At 42.0% G+C, this 26,872-nt stretch overlaps 1 protein-coding gene across 6 annotated transcripts in view; it reads left to right on the top strand.

Moving 5' to 3' along the window:
• The window catches only part of gria1a (glutamate receptor, ionotropic, AMPA 1a), a 177,598-nt gene that overhangs the window by 64,086 nt on the left and 86,640 nt on the right, over nucleotides 1-26,872 (top strand). For all 6 annotated transcript variants that reach the window (XM_055224637.1, XM_055224636.1, XM_055224635.1 and 3 more), the window contains exons 5-6: nucleotides 16,262-16,315; nucleotides 25,954-26,112. In XM_055224637.1, the coding sequence (XP_055080612.1) occupies nucleotides 16,262-16,315; nucleotides 25,954-26,112 (213 nt within the window). The remainder of the gene's footprint in view (nucleotides 1-16,261; nucleotides 16,316-25,953; nucleotides 26,113-26,872) is intronic.

Here is a 26,872-nt window from a genome sequence, read left to right as displayed (position 1 = left end):
AGACAAGCGTTAGACTTTGTTCTACTCTGATCAGAGGGGAGAAATCTTTGCCTCCATAATTTTATTTACAGATTCTCTTTCCTAACAAAAATAACTTCTTTAACTCTCCTCTTAAACCATTTCTTTTCTCTGGCTCAGATCTGAACCTCACTCTCTTCAAAGGAGTGTTTAGTGTCTTTGAGATGGAGATGAACCGCAGATTGTTGTCCTGAGCTGCTCTTGTGACGGTGTTGGTTCATTCTCTTATGGAGCGGTTGTTTAGTTTTTTCATTACACTGAATGGAGTAGACCACATTGTTTTGTTTGTGGCTCGAGGTTTTTGTTTTTTGGGCGAACCAGTTTTTGCCTTAAAGCAGAGGCGTCAAACACATCAGCAAAATGGCCGCCATCAAGGGCCAGATGTGACTGTGGCAGGATAAATGTCACTAAATGTAAACAAATGTCATGTAAAATAAATGTAACTACTTTTAAACTTGTTAAATAACGGTTTCTGTGATAAACTGACATTTTTAAAAGTGTGGATCTGGTCAGAACCTTCAGCTCTGATTCAAAAACAGACTTTTTTAGCCTTTTAATTATTGGACAATTTGTCGTTTTTCTCGCAGACTCACTTTTTCATACTTAGCTCCGTGTTTGGTGTCAAAATGTCGACGTAGATTGTACCGACCGCGCCTCATAACACAAAAAACATACAGATTTTCTCCTTAAATCGCAAACTTGTATTCGCCTTCACTTTTCTTCCTCCAAACTTCCTTCCACGCCGACAATTTTCCTTTTGATGAACATTTTGTGATGATTATTTGCAAATATTTCTCAGTTCCACTTGTTGGGAAAGTCTCATTAGCTTATTGTCAGTGCAAACATTAAATCAGTACAGACTTATTTTAAAATGACAGTCATGCCTTTTAATTGACCTTCTCGTGGGCCACATAAAATGACATGGCGGGCCGCATTTGGCCCCCGGGCCTTGAGTTTGACACATGTGTCTTAAAGTGTTTGTAGGTTTGGATTAGTCCGGAATTTCATGCTGTCGGAAAATCTTCGGATGCTTTTCAGACGCACCGGCCGTGTAAGGAATGGTCACACGTTTTCTTCTAGGTTCAGACGCTCTGTTGTGTTTTTTGGACGACGAAAAAGGTTTTGTCCAGTTACAGATTTTAATTTTTTGTTTGTCAAACCTGGACGACTGAGGGATTACATGGATAAATCAAACCAATTTGTCAAACCAAATTAACAGAGGGCTAAAATTAAAAACTGAGACAAATTCACGGGCCAAACGTAATATATTTTAAACTATAACTATGACAAACATATGAGACGTTAAATTTGAAATAAAAGACACATCAGTAGAATTCAGTTCTCATTTAAATAATAAAATAAATCATGTCTCTCTCTGTAATAATTAATTTAGCGGAGGTGACTCGTAGCTCGGTCGCTAATGAGTCTCAACAGAAAAGGAGGGTCTCGATTGCGCGGTGTACTAGCAAAGCATTCTGGGATTTGTAGTATTAGTGGTTCATGTGTTATATAACAGTGGACCAGCTCTAAAGCACATTTGATACGATCTCACGCGCCAAATATAATTACACCGCGGGCCAAAATTGATCCTCGGGCCTGAGTTTGATATATGTGCAGTACAGTATTTACTCACTCCATGTATTTACTCGGTGATATTGTTGCCACAGCTGCCCTGGGGTCGACTGACGGACGCAGGACGGCCAATTTTACGCCATGAACCACTCCGAGTATCACCAAAAGTCACAAACAAACTGCATTTATTCACAGAAACGCGGTGAAGCTTCTCGCCTAAGGACGCAACACCGCAACGCCACTGTGCACCAGATATTCCCAGATATTCCCAGATATTCCCAACGGTCTAACATCCAATTACTAACCAGACGCGGCCTTATTTACTGTATCTTCTGAGATGTGACGGGATTAGGCAGTGATAAGCAGCAGGTTGGGCAGTTTTATTTTATCTCGATTAGTTTGGAGTTACGACCTGGTTTAGAGTCGGGTTGCGTCGTCGTCTGCCTTCAGGGGGCGCTGCAGACGGTAAAGAGCCGTGAACTGTTGGGACACCTGCCAAGTCTTGTGCAATCCCGCTGCAATCGTAAGTGCTGTTTCGTCATGTTCACAGCGGACAAGTAACTGAATCAAAACGCTCGGCTCGCTGAAGACCGGCACAAATCGGATTAATACAAAATGGATTCTGCTTTTTCTTTTCTTTTTATTATTTATTTCCTGCAGATGTATTTGTTATAAGTATCAAAGTACGTTCGTTTGCTGCCAACTTTCGGTTCCTTGGCTTTAAACGTCCACGTCAACAAGCCAATAAAGACACAGCGCTGATTTATTTAAAGGGAACATAATACACGATTCTGTTCTGTGTTTTAATGTTGTTTCCTCGTCACAAACGTATTTACGCTGAAAACAGAAAACGCCCCGTTCCACCTCGTGATGAAACACCGTGTTGAGTCAGTTCTCCGGCGTCTCAAAGTCAAAGAGCGTCATAATAAATCCACAAATCCACTGACAGTCTGCAGGGTCCACGTAAAGATAAAACCAAACAGATAATATGAACCAAACTCCAACATCCTGCTCCTCTTCCTCGGTCCTGATAAAAGCGTGAGTCCCAAATAAATGCGGCGTAGTAAATATATCCAGTGTGGAGCGAGCGTCTGGGTAAAGTTGAAGCCAAACAGATAAAATGAGCCAGAACTCCTCCGAAATACTCTTACTCCTCGGTTTCTGTGTGAACATTTTCAGCGTAATGTGATGTTTAGGAGTTGTTTTTTTTGCAGAGTCGTGTTAAAATTAATAAACAAAACGCAAAAGATGAGGCCGTGGACAGGGAGCTGCAGGGGGGTTAAGGGTCAGGGACGTCATGTTAACTCAATAGCGTCGGATGCTGTCGTCGCCGTTAGACTCGCGGTTGTGGACTTTCCGTTACTGTAACTCCGCAACCGATTGTCCTTCGTGTAAATTCAAACGGCGTCTCAAAGCAGAGGCATGAGGCTCTTTAAAAACGTTACTGTCATTACGGTAATGTGCTTACGTCGTCCCTCGAAGACGACCAATCAGAGCGAAGGTGCTGCCGCTATTCTCCCAGTCAGTTATTCGATGTGTCAAAAGGAAAAATAAGGATGGATAAAGGTGTAAAATAGAGGAAGTTTTGTGAAAAAAAGCACATGATGCCTCCTGAGACCTGGTGTCCTCATCTGTGGACAACACATTTTGGGTTGTTTAGGCCACAGTGCAAATTTTTAGAAGAACAGCAACAAGAACATGGCTAATTTTGAATATTTCTAAGAGTTTAGAATATTTATTTTTAATTTTAATTTATTTTATTTTGTTTTTATTTTTTTGTATTATTTTTTTTATTTTCTTTTTTTATCGTATTTTAATATATATATTTTACTTATTTTTAATTTAAATTTATTTTTTTAATTTTTGATTTATTTATTTTATTTTTTCATTTATTGTATTATTTTTATTTTATTTAGTTTAAAAAAAATGTATTTTAGTATATATTTTTTTTATTTTTTTTATTTTTGTATTTAATTTTTTTTTTTTTTAAGGCATACGTCTTCCTGCTCCTGTCAGCAGCACAAATGAGACACATTGATCCTAGAGGCACAATTGTTTCTCATTTTGTTTTTTACACAAAATATATGTGTTCAAGCTCTTAATAGTTTTTGCAAATAAAGTCCTGCAGGAGCTCGAGTCTCAGGAGGTTAACGTGATTTTTATGGCTAAAAAAGAACCAAAAAAAAGTCTAGACGTGATATAATGGTCTGTAATGTTTTCAGTCCTTAAAGAGTTAAACACACAAATGCAGGGAAATAAATGTGATGTAGTAAAAATATCCAGTGTGGAGGTTGTGTAAAGAAGCAGCCAAATGAGTCTGCGTTAAATTGACCATAATCCTCCTCTTCTGTCCAGGAAGTCGCTCCGTAAAACTGTTATACATGAAAACAAAGCCCATGAGCTCTGGTAGAAAAACAAAAGTGAAACTGAGCCTGTTGTGATCAGCTGTAATGAATGTGCTTTTGTTTTGTGGTATAACTGGACGTCGTACTGTGATTTAATATGTGAATTATTATATTTCTGTTCTATTTGTAACGGCATTCAAGGGTGGAACGTATTTTGTTATTAATGTTCAGGTACAGGAATCGGTATCGAAAAACTGGTATCGTTAACGTTCTGGTCCCAGCCCTATATACACACACATATATATATATACTGTACTATACACTGGTCTCTCGTTTATCTCGGGGGTTATGTTCTAAAAATAACCCGCAATAGACGAAATCCGTGAAGTATCATCTTTATTTTTTACATTATTCTCTCTGTTTTTGTCTGTAAAACCCCTCACCACACACTTTATACACTTTTCTCACACAGGCGTTAACATTTTCTCACATTTCTCTCTCGTTTAAACTCTCTCAAAGTTCAAACCTTCGTAGGCGTCTTTGTCGGTGCAGAACGTTTCATCGACATTGTGGGTTTTGTCGGGGAGAAAACAAATCGCAAACGTACAGCACTTCAGAGTCACACTGCGATCCAACGTTTATGTAAATTTGTCTGAACACATTCTGTACTGGACAGGAGACACGGCACGGAGGAGACTGATGGACAATGGTCTACAGTCCAACAGCCAATCAGGACGCACGACACAATGGTCTACAGTCCAACAGCCAATCAGGACGCACGACACAATGGTCTACAGTCCAACAGCCAATCAGGACGCACGACACAACGGTCTACAGTCCAACAGCCAATCAGGACGCACGACACAATGGTCTACAGTCCAACAGCCAATCAGGACGCACGACACAACGGTCTACAGTCCAACAGCCAATCAGGACGCACGACACAATGGTCTACAGTCCAACAGCCAATCAGGACGCACGACACAATGGTCTACAGTCCAACAGCCAATCAGGACGCACGACACAACGGTCTACAGTCCAACAGCCAATCAGGACGCAGGACACATTGTTGGAGACATTGAGAGTTTGAAGTACTAACCTCTTCACTTTCTGTACCTCTAAGTCGTTTGTTACTGCGTCTAACTCGTGTCTTTTGTCGCTTTTAGGCCATTTTACACAAACACAAACAAAACTTAACACCACTACTTTTACAACAAACAGTAAACAACTTTTAGCTTCATATTCTGGTTCTAAAAGACGTTAAACTCGTCTGAAGTGAGGCCCTGTGCGTTTCCTGTTTGCTGCATAATTCATCCTCGTGTTTCATCATATTTGTTCACTGCACCAAACATATAATTTCAAAGCCGCCTCACGTCTTTACTGTTACAAAACAAAGCAGATATATGAAACGGAGGGTGGAGGGAAACGGGGGCCCGCTCTGGCTTGTTTTTCAGTCTGGAGCATCAAGGACGAGGCAGATTAATAACACAATAATACTGGCATTTGGGGCTTGTAATTATTCTCTGACAGAATCAAAAAATGACCCCGTGTTGCATTGTGGGAGACTGTACCGACACCATTTACATTTCAGTCACTTGTAATGATCTGATATGAGCCGTATTTGCATATGCACGAGACGACGGGTTTATATGAAAACAAAATGAAAAAAAAAAACGCTCTGTTCCACCTTGTGATGTCATCATGTGGTGATACAGGAAGTGGAGGTAAACGCAAACGAGCGCAGAGATGGAGACGGGATTTTTGTGTATGGAAAATGTGCGTTTAAACTGAAGGTCTGCAGGAGTGCGCTTGAAAAGAAAAACATCATCTGTAAATCAGTAATAGACCTGTGTTCATGGGTTCTACAGGCGCCATTTTGAGGACTTTTCCCCCATTCTAAACATATGATATTTGTTCCATATTCCACTGTTTTCTGTTCTAATGTTTTTTCCTCGTTACAGACCTGGAGTTGTGTTTTTTTTCTTGTTTCATTCGCACACGTTTAACACACAAACCCTGTATATTTACGCTCTCAAACTGAAAACACTCATTTATTTGTCGACATCTCCAAAGCTCAAAACGCTATGTTCCACCTTGTGATGTCACTTCCTGGTGATACAGGAAGTGCTCCGCTGTGTTTTTAAACTCCACACACCTTCATTTCTAGAATCATTTGGATCATTTCAGCTCCTGGAGTTGTAAATCTCCACTGAACTGAAGGTAAAAAGGTAGATGTTCACTTGAAAACTACCACTTCATGACATCACAAGGTGGAACAGAGCGTTTTGAGCTTTGGAGATGTCGACAAATAAATAATAATGAAACAAAACACAACTCCAGGTCTGTTTTTGAGGAGGAAACAGCATTAGAACATGACTTAAAGCTCATAAGAGTCCATTTTGTGTGATATAGGACCTTTAAAATGTGATTTTTTTACTTCTCTTTCGTCGTAGTCGCTAATAGACTTTGTGAAGGGAAACGACATAAAACAAGGAGCAGTTTAGCGCTCCGTTTGGCCGAGCTTACAGAGCCACTTTTGATTTTGTTCTGGTTCAGAGCGCATTCAGGCCTGGTATAGTCCTCGTTTAATCCTTTCTAAAATGAGTCTATAATTAGCCGTGGTCACATTGGTTCTGCGATCGGCCCGTTCAGCTCCGCTCACTGCTCCACGCGGCGACGGGTCAGTTTGAGTTTATGAATGTTATTTTGTTTTGGTTTAGAGCTGAATCCTGATGGAGTGTTGTTCTGGTTATTACAATTTGTTTAATCCTGATTTAGAGTTCATTTAGGCCTTCTTTAGACCTGGTTTAGTCCTGGTTTGGACCTGGTTTAGTCCTTGTGGAGACTTAGTTTAGTCCTGGTTTAGTTCTAGTTTAGTCTTGGTTTAGACTTGGTTCAGTCCTCATTTAGATCTGGTTTAGTTAATGTTATTAGCCCTGGTTTAGAACTTGCAGGGACTTAGTTTAGTCCTCATTTAGTTTTAGTTTACACCTGGTTTAGTCCTGGTTTAGTCCTGGTTTAGTCTTTTTTATTAGACTTGGTTTAGTCTTTTTTATTAGACTTGGTTTAGTCCTGGTTTAGTCCTGGTTTAGTCTTGGTTTAGTCTTGGTTTAGTCTTGGTTTAGTCCTAGTTCAGCCCTAGTTTAGTCCTGGTTTAGTCTTGGTTTAGTCCTGGTTCAGTCCTGGTTTAGTCCTGGTTCAGTCCTGGTTTAGTCCTGGTTTAGACCTGGTTTAGTCTTGGTTTAGTCCTTCTTTAGACCTGGTTTAGTCCTGCTTTAGACCTTGTTTAGTCCTGATTTAGTCCTGCTTTAGTTCTGCTTTAGTCCTGGTTTGGACCTGGTTTAGTCCTTGTGGAGACTTAGTTTAGTCCTGGTTTAGTTCTAGTTTAGTCTTGGTTTAGACTTGGTTCAGTCCTCATTTAGATTTGGTTTAGTTAATGTTATTAGCCCTGGTTTAGAACTTGCAGGGACTTAGTTTAGTCCTCATTTAGTTTTAGTTTACACCTGGTTTAGTCCTGGTTCAGTCCTGGTTTAGTCCTGGTTTAGACCTGGTTTAGTCTTTTTTATTAGACTTGCTTTAGTCCTGGTTCAGTCCTGGTTTAGTCTTTTTTATTAGACTTGGTTTAGTCCTGGTTTAGTCTTGGTTTAGTCTTAGTTTAGTCCTAGTTTAGTCTTGGTTTAGTCTTGGTTTAGTCTTGGTTTAGTCTTGGTTTAGTCCTAGTTTAGTCTTGGTTTAGTCTTGGTTTAGTCTTGGTTTAGTCCTAGTTTAGTCTTGGTGTAGACTTGGTTCAGTCCTGTTTGGATCTCAAAATGCTCAAATTCAGGCAGTTGTAAAGACCTTTTTTTTTTTTTTTTCAGCTGAGGCGACTTGCCAAAGTAAAATCACTTTTATCTCGACATAATTTTGAAACTTTAATCCACACTTTTATCTCGACACGGTTAGATTATTGCGACGCCTTATACTCAGGTCTCAAAAAAAACCTAACTTTCCCGTCTTCAGCTGGTCCAGAACGCTGCTGCTCGTCTTTTAACTGGTTCTCGTACATTTGATCACATAAGTCCCATTCTCAAATCTCTCCGTTGACGACGTGTTCAGTTTCACATTGATTTTAAGATTCTTCTATTTGTTTTTAATCGTCTGCGTGGCCTGGCCCCTCCCGCTCTCTCAGGTCTGCAGGTCGGGTTCTCCTCGTGGTCCCTAAGCCAAAAAGGAAACTTAGGGCTGATCGGGCTTTTTTTAGACTCTGGAATGCACCGACGCACTTCCTGTTTTTAAATCTCTTCTTAAAACTCTTTTTTTTTAGCTTGGCTTTTAACTCAGTGTAAAGAGTTGACATTTATCATGTTCTGTTTTTAATGTTTTTGTGTCTCTGGATTGGATCTGGTTCGGTTATTGTTATTAGACCTGGTTTAGTCCATATGGAGACTTAGTTTGCACCTGATTTAGTCCTGGTTTAGTCCTGATTTAGTCCTGATTTAGTCCTGATTTAGTCCTGATTTAGTCCTGATTTAGTTCTGGTTTCTCATTCTAGTTTGAACATATTTTAGTGCTTCTTGTTCAAACGCAGCTCAGATGTTGTGCCTTTTTGTCTCTTGTCTGATTGTGACGTCCTCGTTGTGTCATTGTAGATCTCTGGGGTTTCATAATAAGAAAGCGGCGTCTTGGAGTGTCAGATCCGTTCCCTCATGTTTGGTCTGGTTCTTGGTCCATTCTCTCACGTTTGGTCTGGTTCTTGGTCCATTCTCTCACGTTTGGTCTGGTTCTTGGTCCATTCTGTCATGTTTGGTCTGGTTCTCGGTCCATTCTCTCGTGCTTAGTCTGGTTCTTGGTCTATTCTCTCGTGTTTGGTCTGGTTCTTGGTCCATTCTCTCACGTTTGGTCTGGTTCTTTGTCCATTCTCTCACGTTTGGTCTGGTTCTTGGTCTATTCGCTCGTGTTTGGTCTGGTTCTTGGTCTATTCTCTCGTGTTTGGTCTGGTTCTTGGTCTATTCTCTCATGTTTGGTCTGGTTCTCGGTCCATTCTCTCATGTTTGGTCTGGTTCTCGGTCCATTCTCTCGTGTTTGGTCTGGTTCTTGGTCCATTCTCTCATGTTTGGTCTGGTTCTTGGTCCATTCTCTCGTGTTTGGTCTGGTTCTTGGTCCATTCCTCATGTTTGGTCTGGTTCTTGGTCCATTCTCTCGTGTTTGGTCTGGTTCTTGGTCCATTCTCTCATGTTTGGTCTGGTTCTTGGTCCATTCTCTCGTGTTTGGTCTGGTTCTTGGTCTATTCTCTCGTGTTTGGTCTGGTTCTCGGTCCATTCTCTCATGTTTGGTCTGGTTCTTGGTCCATTCTCTCGTGTTTGGTCTGGTTCTTGGTCCATTCCTCATGTTTGGTCTGGTTCTTGGTCCATTCTCTCGTGTTTGGTCTGGTTCTTGGTCCATTCTCTCGTGTTTGGTCTGGTTCTCGGTCCATTCCTCATGTTTGGTCTGGTTCTTGGTCCATTCCTCATGTTTGGTCTGGTTCTTGGTCCATTCCTCATGTTTGGTCTGGTTCTTGGTCTATTCTCTCATGTTTGGTCTGGTTCTTGGTCTATTCTCTCATGTTTGGTCTGGTTCTTGGTCCATTCTCTTGTGTTTGGTCTGGTTCTTGGTCCATTCTCTCATGTTTGGTCTGGTTCTTTGTCCATTCTCTCATGTTTGGTCTGGTTCTTTATCGATTCTGTCACGTTTGGTCTGGTTCTTGCTCCATTCTCTCACGTTTGGTCTGGTTCTTGCTCCATTCTCTCATGTTTGGTCTGGTTCTTGGTCCATTCTCTCACGTTTGGTCTGGTTCTTGGTCCATTCCTCGTGGTTGGTCTGCTGCGCTCGTTTTTATTGATGGCTTGGTTTCTACACTTAAGGTTATTGCATCACTTCTCGCCTTTTTTTAGTTCAGTTATGGGGACAGCCCCTCATCCATCACCCCCCACTCCTGCCACTGGCTCCACCCACACAACCCTCTGCTGCTCCTGCCCCTCCCGCTCCCTCCGCCTCCTCCTCCGCCCGTATCGTTCATCTTCACAGATCTCAGATAATGTCACAGTTCTTAGAGTGACTGGTTCATACAGTACATACGACGTTATGTTGATATTGTTCTATGGGCGCCATTTTGAGGACTTTTTCCCATTCTAAAGATATGACATTTGTTTTAAAGTTCCTGTTTTATGTTGTTTTCTGATCTGTTCTAATGTTTCCTCATCACAAACAGACCTGGAGTTGTGTTTCTTTTATTTCATTCGCACATTTTTAACACAAACAAACCCTGCATATTTACACTGAGTTCTTCTTGCAAACTGAAAACGCTCTGTTCCACCTTGTGATGTCATCATGTGGTAATACAGGAAGTGCTCCACTGTGTGTTTTTAAACTCCACACACCTTCATTTCTAGAATCATTTGGATCATTTCAGCTCCTGGAATTGCTCATTTCTACTGAACAAAAGGTAAAAAAAAAAGATCTGTTAACTTGAAAACTACCACTTGATGACATCACAAGGTGGAACGTTGAATTTTGAGCTTTGAAGATGCAGACAGACTAATAATAAACATGTGTGAATGAAACAAAACACAACTCCAGGTCTGTTTTTGACGAGACAACAGGATTAAAACGCGACTTAACGCTCTCGAGAGTCGGTTTTGCGTAGCGTAGAACTTTTTAGACCTGTTTTCCGTCCAGTTTAGGTCAAAGTTCACCTCGTTTCGCCGCGTCCTGGCTCTGATTTAAACATCTTAACGACTAAATCCACACTTGTACTGTGTCTATTTGAATAAGACTCACTGTACTCCATCTCATTCGTCTCTAACGCGGCAGATGCTTTGCTGGTTAATGCCACGGAGCGCAGCTCTGTCCCAAGGGTGCGGGCTCGTACTCTGCGTGTGGATGTGGTGGATGTAGTTGACGTAGTTGGCGTAGTTAATGTACTCGTGCCCCGCGGAGAGCATTTACAGTGACGGAGGAGGAGCGCGGGAGGGAGACGAGAGAAAATGACCTGTTTCTCTGGAGGCTGAACTCTGAGTGACTTCTCCAATCTACATGTTTTATTAAAAAGCCGCTCGAAACAAACCAAAAACATTTCTATTTGGCAGGGCTCCGTTCTCCCTCCGGTCTGTGGGACAAACGCACGACCGAACACGCGTTTTATCGTTTACGTTATTGCCGCGATTTGTCAGTTTCGCTTTAGCTTTAGCTTTGTCTTTGTTCGGTTTAAGTATCGGTTGAGATTTGGTTAAACGGCTCATGTGACGCTGTTTCTGATCCGTGTTCTAATGTTTGTTTACCACACAAACCCTGCGTATTTACGTTCTCAAACTGAAAACACTCCGTTCCACCTTGTGATGTCATTGTGTGGTGATACAGGAAGTGCTCCGCGGTGTTTTTAAACTCTATACAAGGAAGTGGAAGCAAATACGGACGAGCGCAGAGCCGGAGACGCCGCGTGGCTTTAGTCTTAATATATTTCACAAACTGCCGTGACCCTGACGCCTGCTCATGTTTATACTGTGTTTTTATTCTGTACATTGGAGGTTATTTTCTCGCCCTCGTTTCTCTGCTGTGTCCGTCTTAATTATCGTCTCGTTTGTGTTTGTGTCAAGGACCAGGTCTAGAGTCTGTGTGTTCTGCCTGTGTGTGCTCGCTCCTCTCTGTGTGTTCTGCTCGTACTCGCTCGTCTCTGGCTCTTGTATTCTACTCATCTCTGGCTCGTGTTCTGCTTGTACCTGGCTCTCATGTTCTTCTCATCTCTGGCTCATGTTCTTCTCGTCTGTGGCTCATCTCTGGCTCGTGTTCTGCTCGTTTCTGGCTCGTGTTCTTCTCGTCTCTGGCTCATGTTCTTCTCGTCTCTGGCTCGTTTGTGGCTCGTGTTCTTCTTGTCTCTGGCTCATGTTCTTCTCGTCTCTGGCTCATGTTCTTCTCGTCTCTGGCTCGTTTGTGGCTCATGTTCTTCTCGTCTCTGGCTCATGTTCTTCTCATCTCTGGCTTGTTTGTGGCTCGTGTTCTTCTCGTCTCTGGCTCGTCTCTGGCTCTCGTGTTCTTCTCGTCTCTGGCTCTCGTGTTCTTCTTGTCTCTGGCTCGTGTTCTGCTCGTCTCTGGCTCGTTTGTGGCTCGTGTTGTTCGCCCGGGGCGGCTCTGGGGGCGACGTGTTACACTGAGGTCACATTAATAAGAAATGCCACCGTCTGTTATGACCTCCAGCTTCATTAGACGAATCACACACGACCAGCGGATTACTACTACTACTACTACTACTATTACTACCGCTACTACTACCATTACTACAATTACTACTGCTACTTCTACTGCTACTCAATTATAGTACTGAAAATATATTTAAAAGCTGTGTAAAGCTGAAACAACTGTTACTACTACTAATTACAAATACTAAGATTACTACTGTTTACTACTCCACTTACCACCACTTCAGTACTTACTACGTACTACTACTACTGCAGTTACTACTACCCTATTTTTTCACATTTTTGTCCATAATTTGAGTTTAGTTCAGTGTCAGGAGCAGAGGGAAATATACGGAGTGATCGATATTTACTTTAAATTCATATTAACACACACGTCTGAAAATGGCTAACAGCTAGCAGCTAACAGCTAGCAGCTAACAGCTAACAGCTAGCAGCTAACAGCTAGCAGCTAACAGCTAACAGCTAACAGCTAGCAGCCAAAACATGTGACAAAAATAAGAGATTAGCTCAAGACCAGGTGGATGTTTCTAAAGTCTCTAAAGTCAGATTCCTGCAAAAACAGAATTTCAAACCTCAGTGAAAACATCTGAAGTTCTTTTACACGTTTCCACTGGACCGACCGAATATTCTCATTATTTTTGGGACGCTTCAGAAAATATTGACGTTAAAGTTGTTACTGCTGCTGTTCACGGAGTTTCAGATAAAAACATAAAAACTGTTGTCATCTTTAAACGTCACACAAAACTGACTCTTGTGAAGCTTTAAGTCGCGTCTCAAAAACAGACCTGGACTTGTGTTTTTCATTCACGTTTCAGTCACATTTTATTATGAGTTTGTCACATCGACAAAAATCAAAATGTGACGTTTCACCTCAGCTCAGTCTGAACAGAGAGGAGGAGAAAAGACAAGAGAAGAGGAGAGGAGACAAGAGGAGGAGAGAAGAGGGGACAAGAGGAGGAGAGGAGAGGAGGAGAGGAGACAAGAGGAGAAGAGAAGAAGAGGAGAGGGGAGAAGAGGAAACAAGAGGAGGAGAAAAGACAAGAGGAGAAGAGGAGAGGAGAAGAGGGGACAAGAGGAGAAGACAAGAGGAGACAAGAGGAGACAAGAGGAAGAGAGGAGACAAGAGGGGAAGAGGGGACAAGAGGAGACAAGAGGAGAAGAGAAGAGGGGACAAGAGGAGACAAGAGAAGAGAAGAGGGGACAAGAGGAGACAAGAGGAGACAAGAGGAAGAGAGGAGACAAGAGGAGAAGAGGGGAAGAGGAGAAGAGAAGAGGGGACAAGAGGAGACAAGAGGAGAAGAGGAGAAGACAAGAGGAGACAAGAGGAGAAGACAAGAGGAGACAAGAGGAGGAGAGGAGACAAGAGGAGGAGAAGAGGAGAGGGGACAAGAGTGAATGAAATGAAAAAAACACAACTCCAGGTCTGTTTGTGACGAGGAAACGACATTAGAACAGATCAGAGAAAAGTGTAATATCTTTATAATTGGAAAAAGTCCTCAAAATGGCGCCTATAGAACGACACTGAAACCCACAGGTCTATTACTAATTTACAGATGATGTTTTTTCTTTTCAAACACACTCCTGCAGACGTTGGTTTCCTTCAGTTTGAACGCACATATCACATACACAAAACTCCCGTCTCCATCTGCGGCTCTGCGCTCGTCGTGTTTACTTCCTGTTCCTCGTATGTTCCGGTGACACGCTTCAAACGCGGCTCCGCACAAAGCTCTATTCTGAGAAATCCGGCCAGTTGCCAGGAGCTATAGGTGAAGGATTATTTCTCCGTCTAAATGTCAGCTCTTATAAAATGCACGATGCTCCAACTCAAAGTTCTGCCTGTTTTTTTAGAATCGGAATCGAATCAGAACGTGACATTTCAGCCCTGATAGTCTGGCCTACTTTTCTCACGGCCACAGCAAACAAAAATATATGTTTCTGTATATTTTACTTTATGATAAACGACAGGGGAGTCGACAGGAAGGAGGCCAAAGGGGTTTGTTGTCCACAGTCTTAGGGGCCCAGAATTGGACACTCTTCCTATTAATTTATATTACAGGGGGGCCCAATTGAGGTTTCTTGCCCCGGGCCCCTAAATTTCTGTCGACGGCCCTGTCAATCAAATCAAAATCACTTTATTTAAGTAGATTCAGCTGCAAAATATGTAAAATATACAGGAAACATCAAACATTTCTTAATACAAGAGGTTATAATGTCTTAGTGTGCACGTCCCTAACCCTCAACAAACAGGCTGTGGGTTAAATTCCTGTCACTTTTTTAATGTTGGGGAAAAAAAATAAAAACAAAGTATCATATTTTACACAGAAAAAAAATCTGAGGAAAAATCTAAATTGAAACATAAACAGAGAATGTGCTTTTTGATGAACTGAAGTCAAATCTGTGTAGAGAATGAATGATCATGAAGAGTACTGGAACATAATGAAGTACAAGTAGTAAAGTAACATTTATAGATAACTGCTAAAGTACATTTGACAGTGGATACTTTTTACTTGTACTTCACTACGTTTGAGTATCTGTGCTTCTGACTTCACTACATTTTTAACTGGACTGAACAGTAAAACGTACTTTTTATATTATTTGAAGGGTTATTTTTACAATGTTCCTGGAAACATTTAGTCCTGGTTTAGTCTTGATTTAGTCTTGGTTTAGTCCTGGTTTAGTCCTGGTTCAGTCCCGGTTCAGTCCCGGTTCAGTCCCGCTTTAGTCCCGGTTTAGTCCCGCTTTAGTCCCGGTTTAGTCCCGGTTTAGTCCCGGTTTAGTCCCGGTTTAGTCCCGGTTTAGTCCCGGTTTTGCCCCGGTTTAGTCCCGGTTTTGTCCCGGTTTTGTCCCGGTTTAGTCCTGGTTTAGTCCTGCTTTAGTCCTGGTTTAGTCCTGGTTTAGTCCTCCTCATGTGAGATGGTTCATGTGGCTCATGTGGGAGATGTTCTTTGGTGCTGGTCCATGGAGAGACTTGTTCACACTGAGCAGCTTTAAAGTCTCTGAGCCACAGGAGCCACAGACCTGAGCCACAGACCTGAGCCACAGGACTTATGCGCTCGTACTTCCTGATTCTAGTCCTGACCCGAGCAGCAGTGTTCTGGATGTTCTGGATGTTCTGGATGTTCTGTTCTGTGGCTCGTTTGGAGAGTCCAGTGAGCAGGACGTTACAGTCGTCTAACCTACTGGACACAAACGCAGGATAAGTCTCTTTAAGTCTGGTTTTGACAGTTTACCTTTGATTTTTCACATGTTTTTAGACGGTAAAAAGCTGCAGATGTTATTGATTTGATGTGGCTGTTAAAGTTCAAGTCTGAGTCCATTATTACCTCTAGATTTCTCGCCTGAGTTGAAGGTTTTAGAGAGAGAGACTGGAGGTGATGCTGACACTTTCTCCATGTTTCTGTGGGACAAAGATGATGACTTGAGTTTTGTCTGAGTTTATCTGGAGAAAGTTGTTTTTCCTCCACACACTGATCTGTTGGACGCAGTGGCAGAGTGAATCCACTGCAGTGAGACATAAATCTTGTGGTAGTAGGACACATTATTGCTGCATGTAGAGATTGAACAACAGGGGTCCCACGATTGACCCCTGAGGCACCCCACAGTAACTTTTTTACCTCTATATCTGTACTTTTCCTCAAATAACAAACCTGAGTACTTCATTACTGAGAGGTAGATTTATTTTTTGGTCAATTTCCCACTACTATCTTGTACTTGGTAAATGTTGGATCACTTTTGGCTCACGGCTAATCCCAATGTCCCGCGGTTTAGAAGGACGACAGAGGCAGATGAAGGGCGCGCTTGGCCGGCAGACACAGAAACATCATATCACAGTTTGGATCTGTTTTTCTTTTCATATTCCGTGCGCTTTAATTTTTCCACCAAGCCGCTTTGTGTGTGTCCTGAACAAGGTCGAGTTCTCTTCACTGTACTGAGAGCACTACGGGGATCATGTGACATTGCCAAAGCGGTTCCCCGGTGGCTCTAAGATTTGTAAACAATAATAACACACACATGCCGACGCACAGACGCACACGCACGCACAAAAAGAATGGGATAACCTTCTGGAGCTATTACAGAGATGCTGATTTCTGTCTCCCCTCTGCCCTTGTCTTTCAGATCGTGGATCAAGGAAAGAATGCGAAGAGCTACCACTACATCCTGGCTAACCTGGTAAGACACGCCCACAATCATTCGTTTTAGTTAAGTAATAATTTAAAAGCATGTACGCAAAATGTTTATGTGAATCTTTAAGACCCCGGTGGTTCGATTTGATTGCAATTCTTGATTCTAAATTCAATTCTAAAGCTGCTATTCAGTCAAAAACGGAAAAAAACAAAAAACATCTGATACATTATTGGGTCTATTTCTCGGGGAATGTTTATTTACAGTTTTTGTGGATGTGCAAATGAAGGTAGATCGGTCAGATAGTTGAGAGCGGGGTTGTTTGTAGTAGTCCAGGAGTAAATCGGGGGTAGCAGGGTCGGAGAGAGTGAGGTTTGTACCGGTCGTGGAGAGCTGGGTCGGAGACAGAGGAGCAACAAATGTAAAAACATGAGACTGAGCCGAGCAGACCTGTACCGCTGTGGATACATGGACGATCTAGCACTGAGTGTCAGGTCCCCGGTCCCTTTGTCCTCCCCGGGTGCAGCTTGATTAGTGATTCGTTGCAGGTGTGTGTGGGAGGAGCCAGAATCTCGGCCCAGGTCCAGGCTCTGACACAGAAACGAGGGGAAAAACAGCGCAAAAAAAGGCAGGACAGACTGGGATCTTGACGATTTATTAATAGGCTACTGTATATAATAAGTTGTGGCTGAAGCAAAGATTGTTTATATAGATTGGACATGGCTAACATGCTAGCCGCCGCGTTCAAAATAGGAATCATGGGTGGGCTTTTGGCTCCAGCGGCAAACGATGACTTAAACACACAACAACGATCAGGTTTATTCCCAGTTTACTGATGAAGAAAGACTCCACAGAAGCAGGTGAATTTAAAAGCACGGAAACAGCGTGATTTAAAATTGATTTTTGAGGATTTGGACTCGATCCAGAATCATTAAGACGTAGAATTAGGATCGTCCGGTGCTGTACCAGGGCTTCAGCGTCCGTTTTTTTCCACTTTGGTGCAGCTTTGGCTTCACGCTGGTGTAAAACATGTCTATAGTATTATTACAGTTTAAACAATATGCAAACGTTTGGATTTGACTCAAACGTGTGCAGCTAACGGCTAAAAAACAGCGAAAGTGCATCTGGAACAAAGACAAACCAATCAGACTGTGCGTGGGGCGCCCTCTGCAGGTTTAGCGGCGTCACGAAACAGCACACAGGCCGCTCCCGTGTCCAGGTAACCAACGCCCAGGTATACGCTTCGACGCTTAGATGGAAACGAGGATGAAATCGCATTTGTTTCGCGTTTTTCTAAGTGAATTTTGTAAACACGTGAACTTGATTTGGTGGAAACGCAGTTATGTCCTGAACCTCGCGCTGAAGTGTCCGCTCCGCCGTCAGCCTGAGCTATTTGAAGTTTAATTGACAGTAATAAACCCATTCAGGTTCATACGGAGCTCTCAAAGGGGGCATGAGCCAGGGCCACATCAGACGTGAGCCTCAAAGCAGGTTAAATATAGAGACTGAAAGGCCATGAGTGCGCAAACTGAGTGGGCTGCAGACAGACGTTTGTGAGCGAGTCTGCGAGGGGCTTGAAAGGGGAACACGAGCTTCCACTATAACACAACTATTTCAAAATATTACAGCGGTTTTACATGTGTCTGTTAGTCTTTATCAGCGTTTTACGTCGAGTCAATAAAAACTGATCGTCTCTTACATCACTCGGGCCTAATGTTGAGTTTTACAGCCTCAAACTTCCACAGAACGACACCACTCAGTGAAACGAAGTGCAAATTCCATCAATTTTTATCGCGTTTGCCAGGTTTAGGCATAAAACGGAAATAGGTTTGAATAGACTGCTCCATATGTGATCCAGGAAGGCGCAGATGTTCCTCGCCGAGCTGTTGCGAACTTCGAGGGAACTTAGCCGCCTTGTTTTTACATTTTATTAAAAGTTCTGGAGCAGATCTTGAGCAGGTGCAGTAGTTTAGTCTTTTATTTCGCTGTTTTTTCGGGATAAACATGACCCGATAATATGAACATGGCTTCACTGATGACTTCCTGTTTTTTGAGGTTTACGTTACAGCCTGAAGAACAGACGTTGCGTGTTTCGTTTTCGTTCCGTTTTGTGGGGAGCCATTTTGTAAATTCTACCGTAAATGGTCACAGTCACTGAACTTGCAAATCCAGACTGATTTAATACAGACTTTTTTTAATACAGATTGATCTCAGTCTCGTCTCCTCGTCCTCCGTTTCGCCTCAAACCTGGTCAAACGTGATCGTGTGAACAATGTACAAATATAATACGTTGCTTACAAAATGTTCTGTTTCCCACGTAGCAGTTGTTGTTTCTCGTAATCGCAGAAAACTCAAGACATAACTGTTACTTTTTGGTCAAGGCCACATTTCTCATTTCTTCACAATAGCCTCGGTCATACAGGAAGTGCACGACACATCCACGCCAGAAGGATTTTAAAATACCGGTGTAAACTCAATTTGTTGGACTTTGCATTTAATTCTGCTTTGAATTTAGCTGTAGGCTGCCTTAAACCCGACTCTACAATAAAGATCTACAGAAGGATTCGTGAGCCTCTGCTCCTGTCCTTCATACAACAGAACAGAAACCGACAATCGTCCAATCAGATCTGTTTTTTCAGTGACGCAAGTGAAACGAAGCAGCTCATTGGTCACCTGTGATTTATAAATGAAATCTTATTTGTCTCACCTCAGATTGATAGAGTTTCGCCGACATGTTTTTCAACCCCCGTCATTTATTTTTCCCAATACGGATGGACCATGCCTGTCCCTGATTGGTTAATCCACCTGTCAATCACGTCCGTTTGAAAACAGGGAGATTCACCGGAGACTAGACGCACATCTTTGTAAAGTGTTGAAGTGTGTGTTCAGGATCTCAGTCGACATGGTCATATTTTTATACAGCGTTTTTCCATCTTCAGGATCAAGTTTCAAAGTGTTTTACATCAAGGAGCCACTCACACGTTATTATACACCAGCGTACAGTTTCCCTCGCTATATCGCCGGTCACGTAAACGTTGGATCGCAGTGTGACTCTGAAGTGCTGTACGTTTGCGATTTGTTTTCTCCCCGACAAAACCCACAATGTCGATGAAACGTTCTGCACCGACAAAGACGCCTACGAAGGTTTGAACTTTGAGAGAGTTTAAACGAGAGAGAAATGTGAGAAAATGTTAACGCCTGTGTGAGAAAAGTGTATAAAGTGTGTGGTGAGGGGTTTTACAGACAAAAACACAGAGAATAATTGTAAAAGATAAAGCAATTGCTCTACCGACTGAGCCACTGTCGCCTGTAGTCGCTCAAAGTCGCTGCGTCTCGGCTCAGGCCCAAATGAAGAGCATCGACAGGGACAGTGGCTGTAGTAGTAACCGTGTTATTAATATGCAGCTGGCGGCGCCATCGCTGTCTCTCTGCGCCGTTTTAGATTAGCTCAATCTCTCTCGTCTCGCCAGTTTGTTAGATTTAATTTTAAATGCTGAAGCTTTGACGTAATAACAGCTGAAACGCAGAGTGTGTGCAGTCATTCATATTGGGACGATGAAACGGCGAGTTCCCAATTATGAGCCTTTCTGTTCCCTCACCTTTTTCTTTTCATTTACTTATTTGTGTTGGAAATGTGATTGTCACTCTAATCTCTCTTTCTCTCTTACTTTTTTCAGTTTCTACTGTATTTTCTTCTCTTTTTCTCTCCTTCTCCTATCTTTGTTTTTTCATCTCACCTCTTTCTCTCACTCTCTAATGTCTCTCTTGCTTTTTCTCTTTTCCCTTTCGCTCTCTCTCTCTCTTGCATCTTTCATTCTCCCATTCTTCCCACCTCTCTCTCTCTCTCCGTCCCTCTCTCTCCCTCTCATTCCTTCATATCTCTCCGTCCGTACACCACTCTTACTCCCCTCTCTATCCCTCCCTCTCTCTCTTTCATATTTCTCCCTCTCATTCCTTCATATCTCTCCATCCGTACACCACTCTTACTCCCCTCTCTATCCCTCCCTCTCTCTCTTTCATATTTCTCCCTCTCATTCCTTCATATCTCTCCTTCTTACACCACTCCTACTCCTCTCTCCCTCTTTCTCCCTCTTTCCATCTCTCCTCCCTCCTGGTGGACGATGTAAGCGTAGGGCCAGTTTCTATAGTAACCTCTCCAGCTCAGTGCGCTGCATTAGCTCACACATGAGGCAGAAAAAGGCAGTGTTTTATGTTTTATGTGTGGAGCAGAAGAACATGGACAGCTGCAGCACTCTGACATTACCCTGTTACCCTGTTACATTAGTCTGTTACATTACCCTGTTACATTACTCTCTTACATTACTCTGTTACCCTGTTACATTACTCTGTTACCCTGTTACATTAGTCTGTTACATTACTCTCTTATATTAGTCTGTTACATTACTCTTTTACATTACCCTGTCAGATTACCCTGTTACATTGCTCTGTAACATTACTCTGTTATGTTGCCCTGTTATATTACTCTGTTACATTACCCTGTTACATTACTCTCTTGCATTACTCTGTTACATTACCCTGTTACATTACTCTGTTACATTACTCTGTTATGTTGTCCTGTTATATTACCCTGTTACATTATTCTGTTACATTACCCTGTTACATTACTCTGTTACGTTGCCCTGTTATATTACTCTGTTACGTTACCCTGTTACATTACTCTTACATTACTCTGTTACATTACACTGTTACATTACTCTCTTACATTACCATGTTACATTACTCTGTTACATTACACTGTTCCGTTGCCCTGTTATATTACTTTGTTATATTACTCTGTTACATTACTACTCTACTACATTAGTCGGTTACATAACTCTGGTACATTACTCCATTACATTAGTCTTTTACATTTAACTCTTTTATTACTACATTACATTACTTAGTTACATTACTCTGTTACATTACTCCATTAAGTTACTCTACCCCCATTTTCACCTGTACACGCCCACTGTGACGTCCACACCTCCTTCTCCAGTTTTATTTTCTTAATCGTTGATACTCGTAGGATTCGGCAGAATCGCAAAGTCATTTTGGTACACATGAAGAAAATAATAAACATTGTTTCTTGTTAGAGTGATGTGCAGCTGTCCATAGGGGGCGCCAACAGCATGCGGCGCTTTGTTGTGATGACGTTTACAGCGATGTCAGCTCCCATTGGGCAACGCGGATGTCAGTGGACTTGTTTCTTTTATTAAGTCGTTTTAGATGAATGTTGTTATTTTAAATGTGTAAATTATAATGTAATGATCTATATATAAATTATGTCATAGATTATAACTATAGACCAGACTCAGGCTCAACACGGCTCATTTAATGCATCAATATGGACTTTGTGCATGTTTTGTTTAGAGTCTTTGACGATCCACCATGAGCTTGTTTTTTTACTTGTTATGAAAGTCTGTACCATTTGAGAAACACAATAAGTCTTTCTCAGCGGGAAAGAAATGTGAACTTTTATTTCAAGTCTATAATGAAAAACAAAAATGTCTTTCCAGTGCGCTATTGAAATATTGGATGTAGGTAAACAAGTCCACTGTTCAAGTCAAGACTGAAAACGCTCTGAGTTTATCTTTTCACAGATAAGTAGATGAGTTTAAACGTGATAAAACGTCACACTCTGGTCGTGTATTTACAGAAAACACGTTTCCAGGTCACTGCCTCTGTTCATTATGAATCTATCACCTGCTCCTTGTCTCAGACTGAAGTGTTTGCTCTGCACAGAGAAGCTGCGACCTGCTCGTCTGCACAACACGTCTGCACATAACATACAACTAAAGTCACTGTAGGCCGCTGTAAGACCCCTGTAGGCCGCTGTAAGACCCCTGTAGGCCGCTGTAAGACCCCTGTAGGCCGCTGTAAGACCCCTGTAGGCCGCTGTAAGACCCCTGTAGGCCGCTGTAAGACCCCCGTAGGCCGCTGTAAGACCCCCGTAGGCTGCTGTATGTAAAGACCCCTGTAGGCCGCTGTACGTAAAGACCCCCGTAGGCCGCTGTACGTAAAGACCCCCGTAGGCCGCTGTACGTAAAGACCCCCGTAGGCCGCTGTAAGACCCCCGTAGGCCGCTGTACGTAAAGACCCCCGTAGGCCGCTGTACGTAAAGACCCCCGTAGGCCGCTGTAAGACCCCTGTAGGCCGCTGTACGTAAAGACCCCTGTAGGCCGTTGTACGTAAAGACCCCTGTAGGCCGTTGTACGTAAAGACCCCTGTAGGCCGCTGTAAGACCCCTGTAGGCCACTGTAAGACCGCTGTAGGCCGCTGTACGTAAAGACCCCTGTAGGCCGCTGTAATAAAAGGCCTCAATCTTCCAGAGAGAATCACATAATGTTGTGTTGATGACATTTTTGAAGTAAAAAAAACTCACAAACTTGGGGGGGATGTAAATATAATATAATATAATAAATATAATATAATATTGTAGTCAGTCTTGGTTCCAGGAGATCAGTTCAAGGTTTGGCTTTTTTCTAACGGTTCTTGAAGGATAAAAAGACTTGAATTAGTTATGTGGTAAATTGCTAACAGTTTCTGCTCTGGTCTTGGATGGTTTTGGGTAAAGGCAGTTATAGCGGCTAATTTGGAGGACTGCGAGTATCATAGCAACCAAACGCTGTCAATCAAACCTGTTGCTAACGCTAGTGGGAGTGACCTCGGGGAAAGATGGCGCCGGATTTGTCTGTTATTAATGTTCATATCTTGATTTACAGACACAACAGTGAAATAAAAACCCCAGGATCATGTAGAGGGTTAATACAAACATTTAAGACCAAAATGACGAGTCTGACAGCAGCAGGTACAGAGAGAGGAGACAGTTTTTCAATAGAAAGTGAACTGGAGCCAGACGTGCGCTCATGCTAACTTCCTGTTTGGAAAGTGGCGGCTAGCAGGTTAGCTATGTCCATTTACATAAAAGTCAATGGGCCAAACCAAGACCAAAGCAAGACGAGTGTGAATGTTTCTGTAAATATTCTGGTGGACGGTCGCCATCTACTGTCGTTACCATAGTTACAGGTCAGATCTGTGGAGAGGAGAGCCAGATAATAGCAATATTACATGTTTTTGGGGGTATTTTTGAGCAATAAAAACACCTGCAACTAAATAAATGCTAGTTTAATAAGTTTAATAATCTTTAAAAGTTAATTATGTCTCCGTGTAGAAAAAGAGGCAGCAAAACATCCACCAGGAAAGTTCTGCAGTGCACCTTTACTGCCGGAGTAAATGCATATGAAGTTAAAATGCAAAATCAAAGCGCGTATCCAATTATTTTGATCTGTCTTCACTAAAAAGGGCAAACTTGACAGAAGGCTGGCTCGGTTAAAAATGCCAGGGGATCTCTCGTCTTTCTCATCGGGCAAAAGCGTGTTTTTTAAATCAGATACAAATCACTGACAAATCGCCCCTGCCTTCGCTCCTCGCCCTTCAGTCTCCACTCCCACGTGTCTGCTGCTGCTGTCAGGCGTCCTGCCGAGACACTCGATGTACTGCACCCACTCCTCTTCCTCTGCCTTCCACCCAAAAACTCCTCTTCTCCCACACCAAGTTCAGGGGAGGAATAACAAAGACACAAAGACGCCATTACAGTAAATGGCTCCTGTGCCTCGTTCGAAGGAGTCCGTAAGGTTTTTGATCCTTCCATTGTTAACGCCCGCTCGCCTGCCAGTCTCCAGTCTAGCACAGATTAGCGTTGGACTTCTAGCTCGCCGTGAAATGAGGTTTTTTTTTTTTACTTTTTCATTTTAAGTTACCCCAGAGGAAAGATGGATGTAGCCTGAACAATGGGATAACCCTCTAAGTGAATAGAAAGAATGGACTTTTTCATTATGCAATTAACCCTTTGCTCTGTAGTGCAGTAGGTACAATATAGATAAGTGACTCCTTGGGAATTTCCAATAGACTTAATAAAAGTAGTTTGTATAAAGCTCTTTGTTAAACTGAAGGTGGATGTAGCCCAGAACGACCTTTGACCTCGTGAAAAGCTATAGCGTTAGGTCCTGGATTACACAAAATCGACTCCTGTGAGCGTTAAGTCGTGTTTTAATGCTGTTACCGCCTCAAAAACGGACCTGGAGTGGTGTTTTCTTTCATTGTTTTGTTTGAGTAACACTTTTTTATTAGTCTGGCTACATCTCGAAAGCTCAAAAATGGTCTGTTCCACCTTGTGATGTCACGAAGTGGTAGTTTTCACATTAATAATATTTTGTTTGGTTGGTTTTTGTAGAAATGGGCAATTCTAGGGCTGAAATGATCCAAATGATTCTATAAATAAAGGTGTGTGGAGTTTAAAAACACACTGGAGCACTTCCTGTATCACCACACGATGACATCACAAGGTGGAACAGAGTGTTTTCAGTCTAAATCTGCAGGGTTTGTGTGTTAAATGTGTGTGAATGAAACAAAACACAACTCAAGACGGTAGACCAGAAAACATCATAACATGGGCCCTTTAATAAAAGATCAATGCTTTTTAAAGTTGGACTGCGTAACATTTCTGGGCATCTGCTTGTCTCCATGGAGATGTTGTCGCTTTGCCTGGATTATATAACTTTACCTTACGCAGATCTATCTGTCATTTACTGAATTACAGTTGTTTTTATTGTGTAAAAATACCTTAAAAGTGTCTAAAAGTCTGAGAGCGACTTCGCCTCATCACAGATCTGACCTGTAACTTGGTTTGGTTTCGCCACCCGCTTGTCTCCAGGGAAATAGATACGTTTTATGCCATACTGTGGGACATTTAAGGCAAGCACTGGTATCTCCATTGAACTTAGCACGTGGCAAGAAAAGTTACGCAGCGCATCTTTAAGAACGGTGCGGCTAATTTATAGATTTTTACTGGGTAACATCCACCGGGGGGCGCTCTCTAGCAGCAAACACAAAAGTGAGACAGACAAGAAAACACGAGTTTTGATTTTGAACTGTTATTTTGCGCCTCATGCCACAAACTCATCATGGAAAACACGAAGATTTGTGTCAAAGAAGGAAATAGAGCCACTGCACGTAATTTTAACCATTAAAGAAGGAAATAGAGCCACTGCACGTAGGTTTGACCATTAAAGAAGGAAATAGAGTCACTGCACGTAGGTTTGATCATTAAAGAAGGAAATAGAGCCACTGCACGTACGTTTGACCATTAAAGAAGGAAATAGAGCGAGTGCACATACGTTTAGCATCAATGAACCGATGGTGCGACGTTGCAGGCGGCAGCGGGAAGAACTTAGTCCACGTAAAAAGACAATAAAAACTTTCAGAGGAAATAAAAGCAGATGGTTCGTGTCGGTGCTGTTTTATTTTCTAAACCTTCAGGTGTGTTCATCCTGTGTTGATGTCGTGTCGGTGCTGATTTTCAGGCACAGTTTGGAAAAAAGTGTCTTAAATCAAAAGTCAAAGGAAAAACCTCTGTGTTCCACCGTCTTTCTGTGTAAATATCTCAAGTTACAACGTAAAAACCTGCGACTTATATTCAGGTTCGCTCAATAGTCCAAAATTCACGGTATATAAAAACATGACCATTTACTATTTGAACATTTTACGTGTTTTTATATTAAACCTGGTCCATTTTCACTTCTCTAGATTTGTTTTTTTTACGTAACACCTAAACCAGCCGTATCTCCTCCGTGTTTTTTTATTTTCTTTCCATCCCTCTAACCTCTGCCCATCGTTTGTTTATTCAGGGTTTTCTCGACATTGACCTGACGGACCTGAGGAAAGGCGGCGCAAACATCACAGGCTTCCAGCTCGTCAACAACTCCGAGCCCGAGGTCAGCCGCGTGGTCCAGCAGTGGATGGAGTTTGACATCAAGGACTCGAAGATGCCCAAAACCGCGCTCAAAGTATGTGATTCTACTAAATATTTCACGCTTTTGAGCCTCAAATACTGCGCACACCGTCTTCAGAACAAGACAAACACGAGCTCGCCTTATTAATATCGTTGTTTTATACGATATGAGGCTGTTCCATTTGTCTTTAAAGGCGTTAAACTTTATTTTTAACGTCTTAAAAACATAAAAAAAAGTAAACTAGTTCATTTTAAACGCCTTGCAGTGATCCAAACTTTCCAAATGAATTGCTAACATGCTAATTATTCACCACAGTGAGTTTATCGACTTTTGTATTTGTATTTTTCTTGTTTATAAACGTGTTAAAATTTAGCAGCGCTCAAACTTTAATACAAATACTTTAAATTTCAGTCTAGTTTTTCAGATAATTTAAAGTGAATCTGGCATCTGCGGATTAAACCTGACACTGTTGCTTTTTAATATTTTACAAAAGAAGAATTGGGACCTGAGCAGAGCTGGAAGAAGTGCAGAAAGTGTGTTAAGTACTTAAGTAAAAGTACAGATACTGGAGAAAAATAATACTCAAGTAAAAGTAAAGTATCACAAGAAAAATCTGCTTTTATGTATATTCATGAAAGATACTCAATTTGTGTATGCTTAGGTCCTTTTTATATATATAGTACATAATGAATATGTATAATCCAATTTCTGCCGATGTCTTTTGATGGAGGAAATCTACTGTTACTGTATGGAAAGAATTCAAACCTGGACGGGATTATTCTTATTTTTATTATTTAACTTTTTATTTTCATTA

The sequence above is a fragment of the Periophthalmus magnuspinnatus genome, chromosome 10, assembly GCF_009829125.3.
Source record: "Periophthalmus magnuspinnatus isolate fPerMag1 chromosome 10, fPerMag1.2.pri, whole genome shotgun sequence".
NCBI lineage: Eukaryota > Metazoa > Chordata > Actinopteri > Gobiiformes > Gobiidae > Periophthalmus > Periophthalmus magnuspinnatus.
This window is presented reverse-complemented; position numbering and strand designations above follow the sequence as displayed.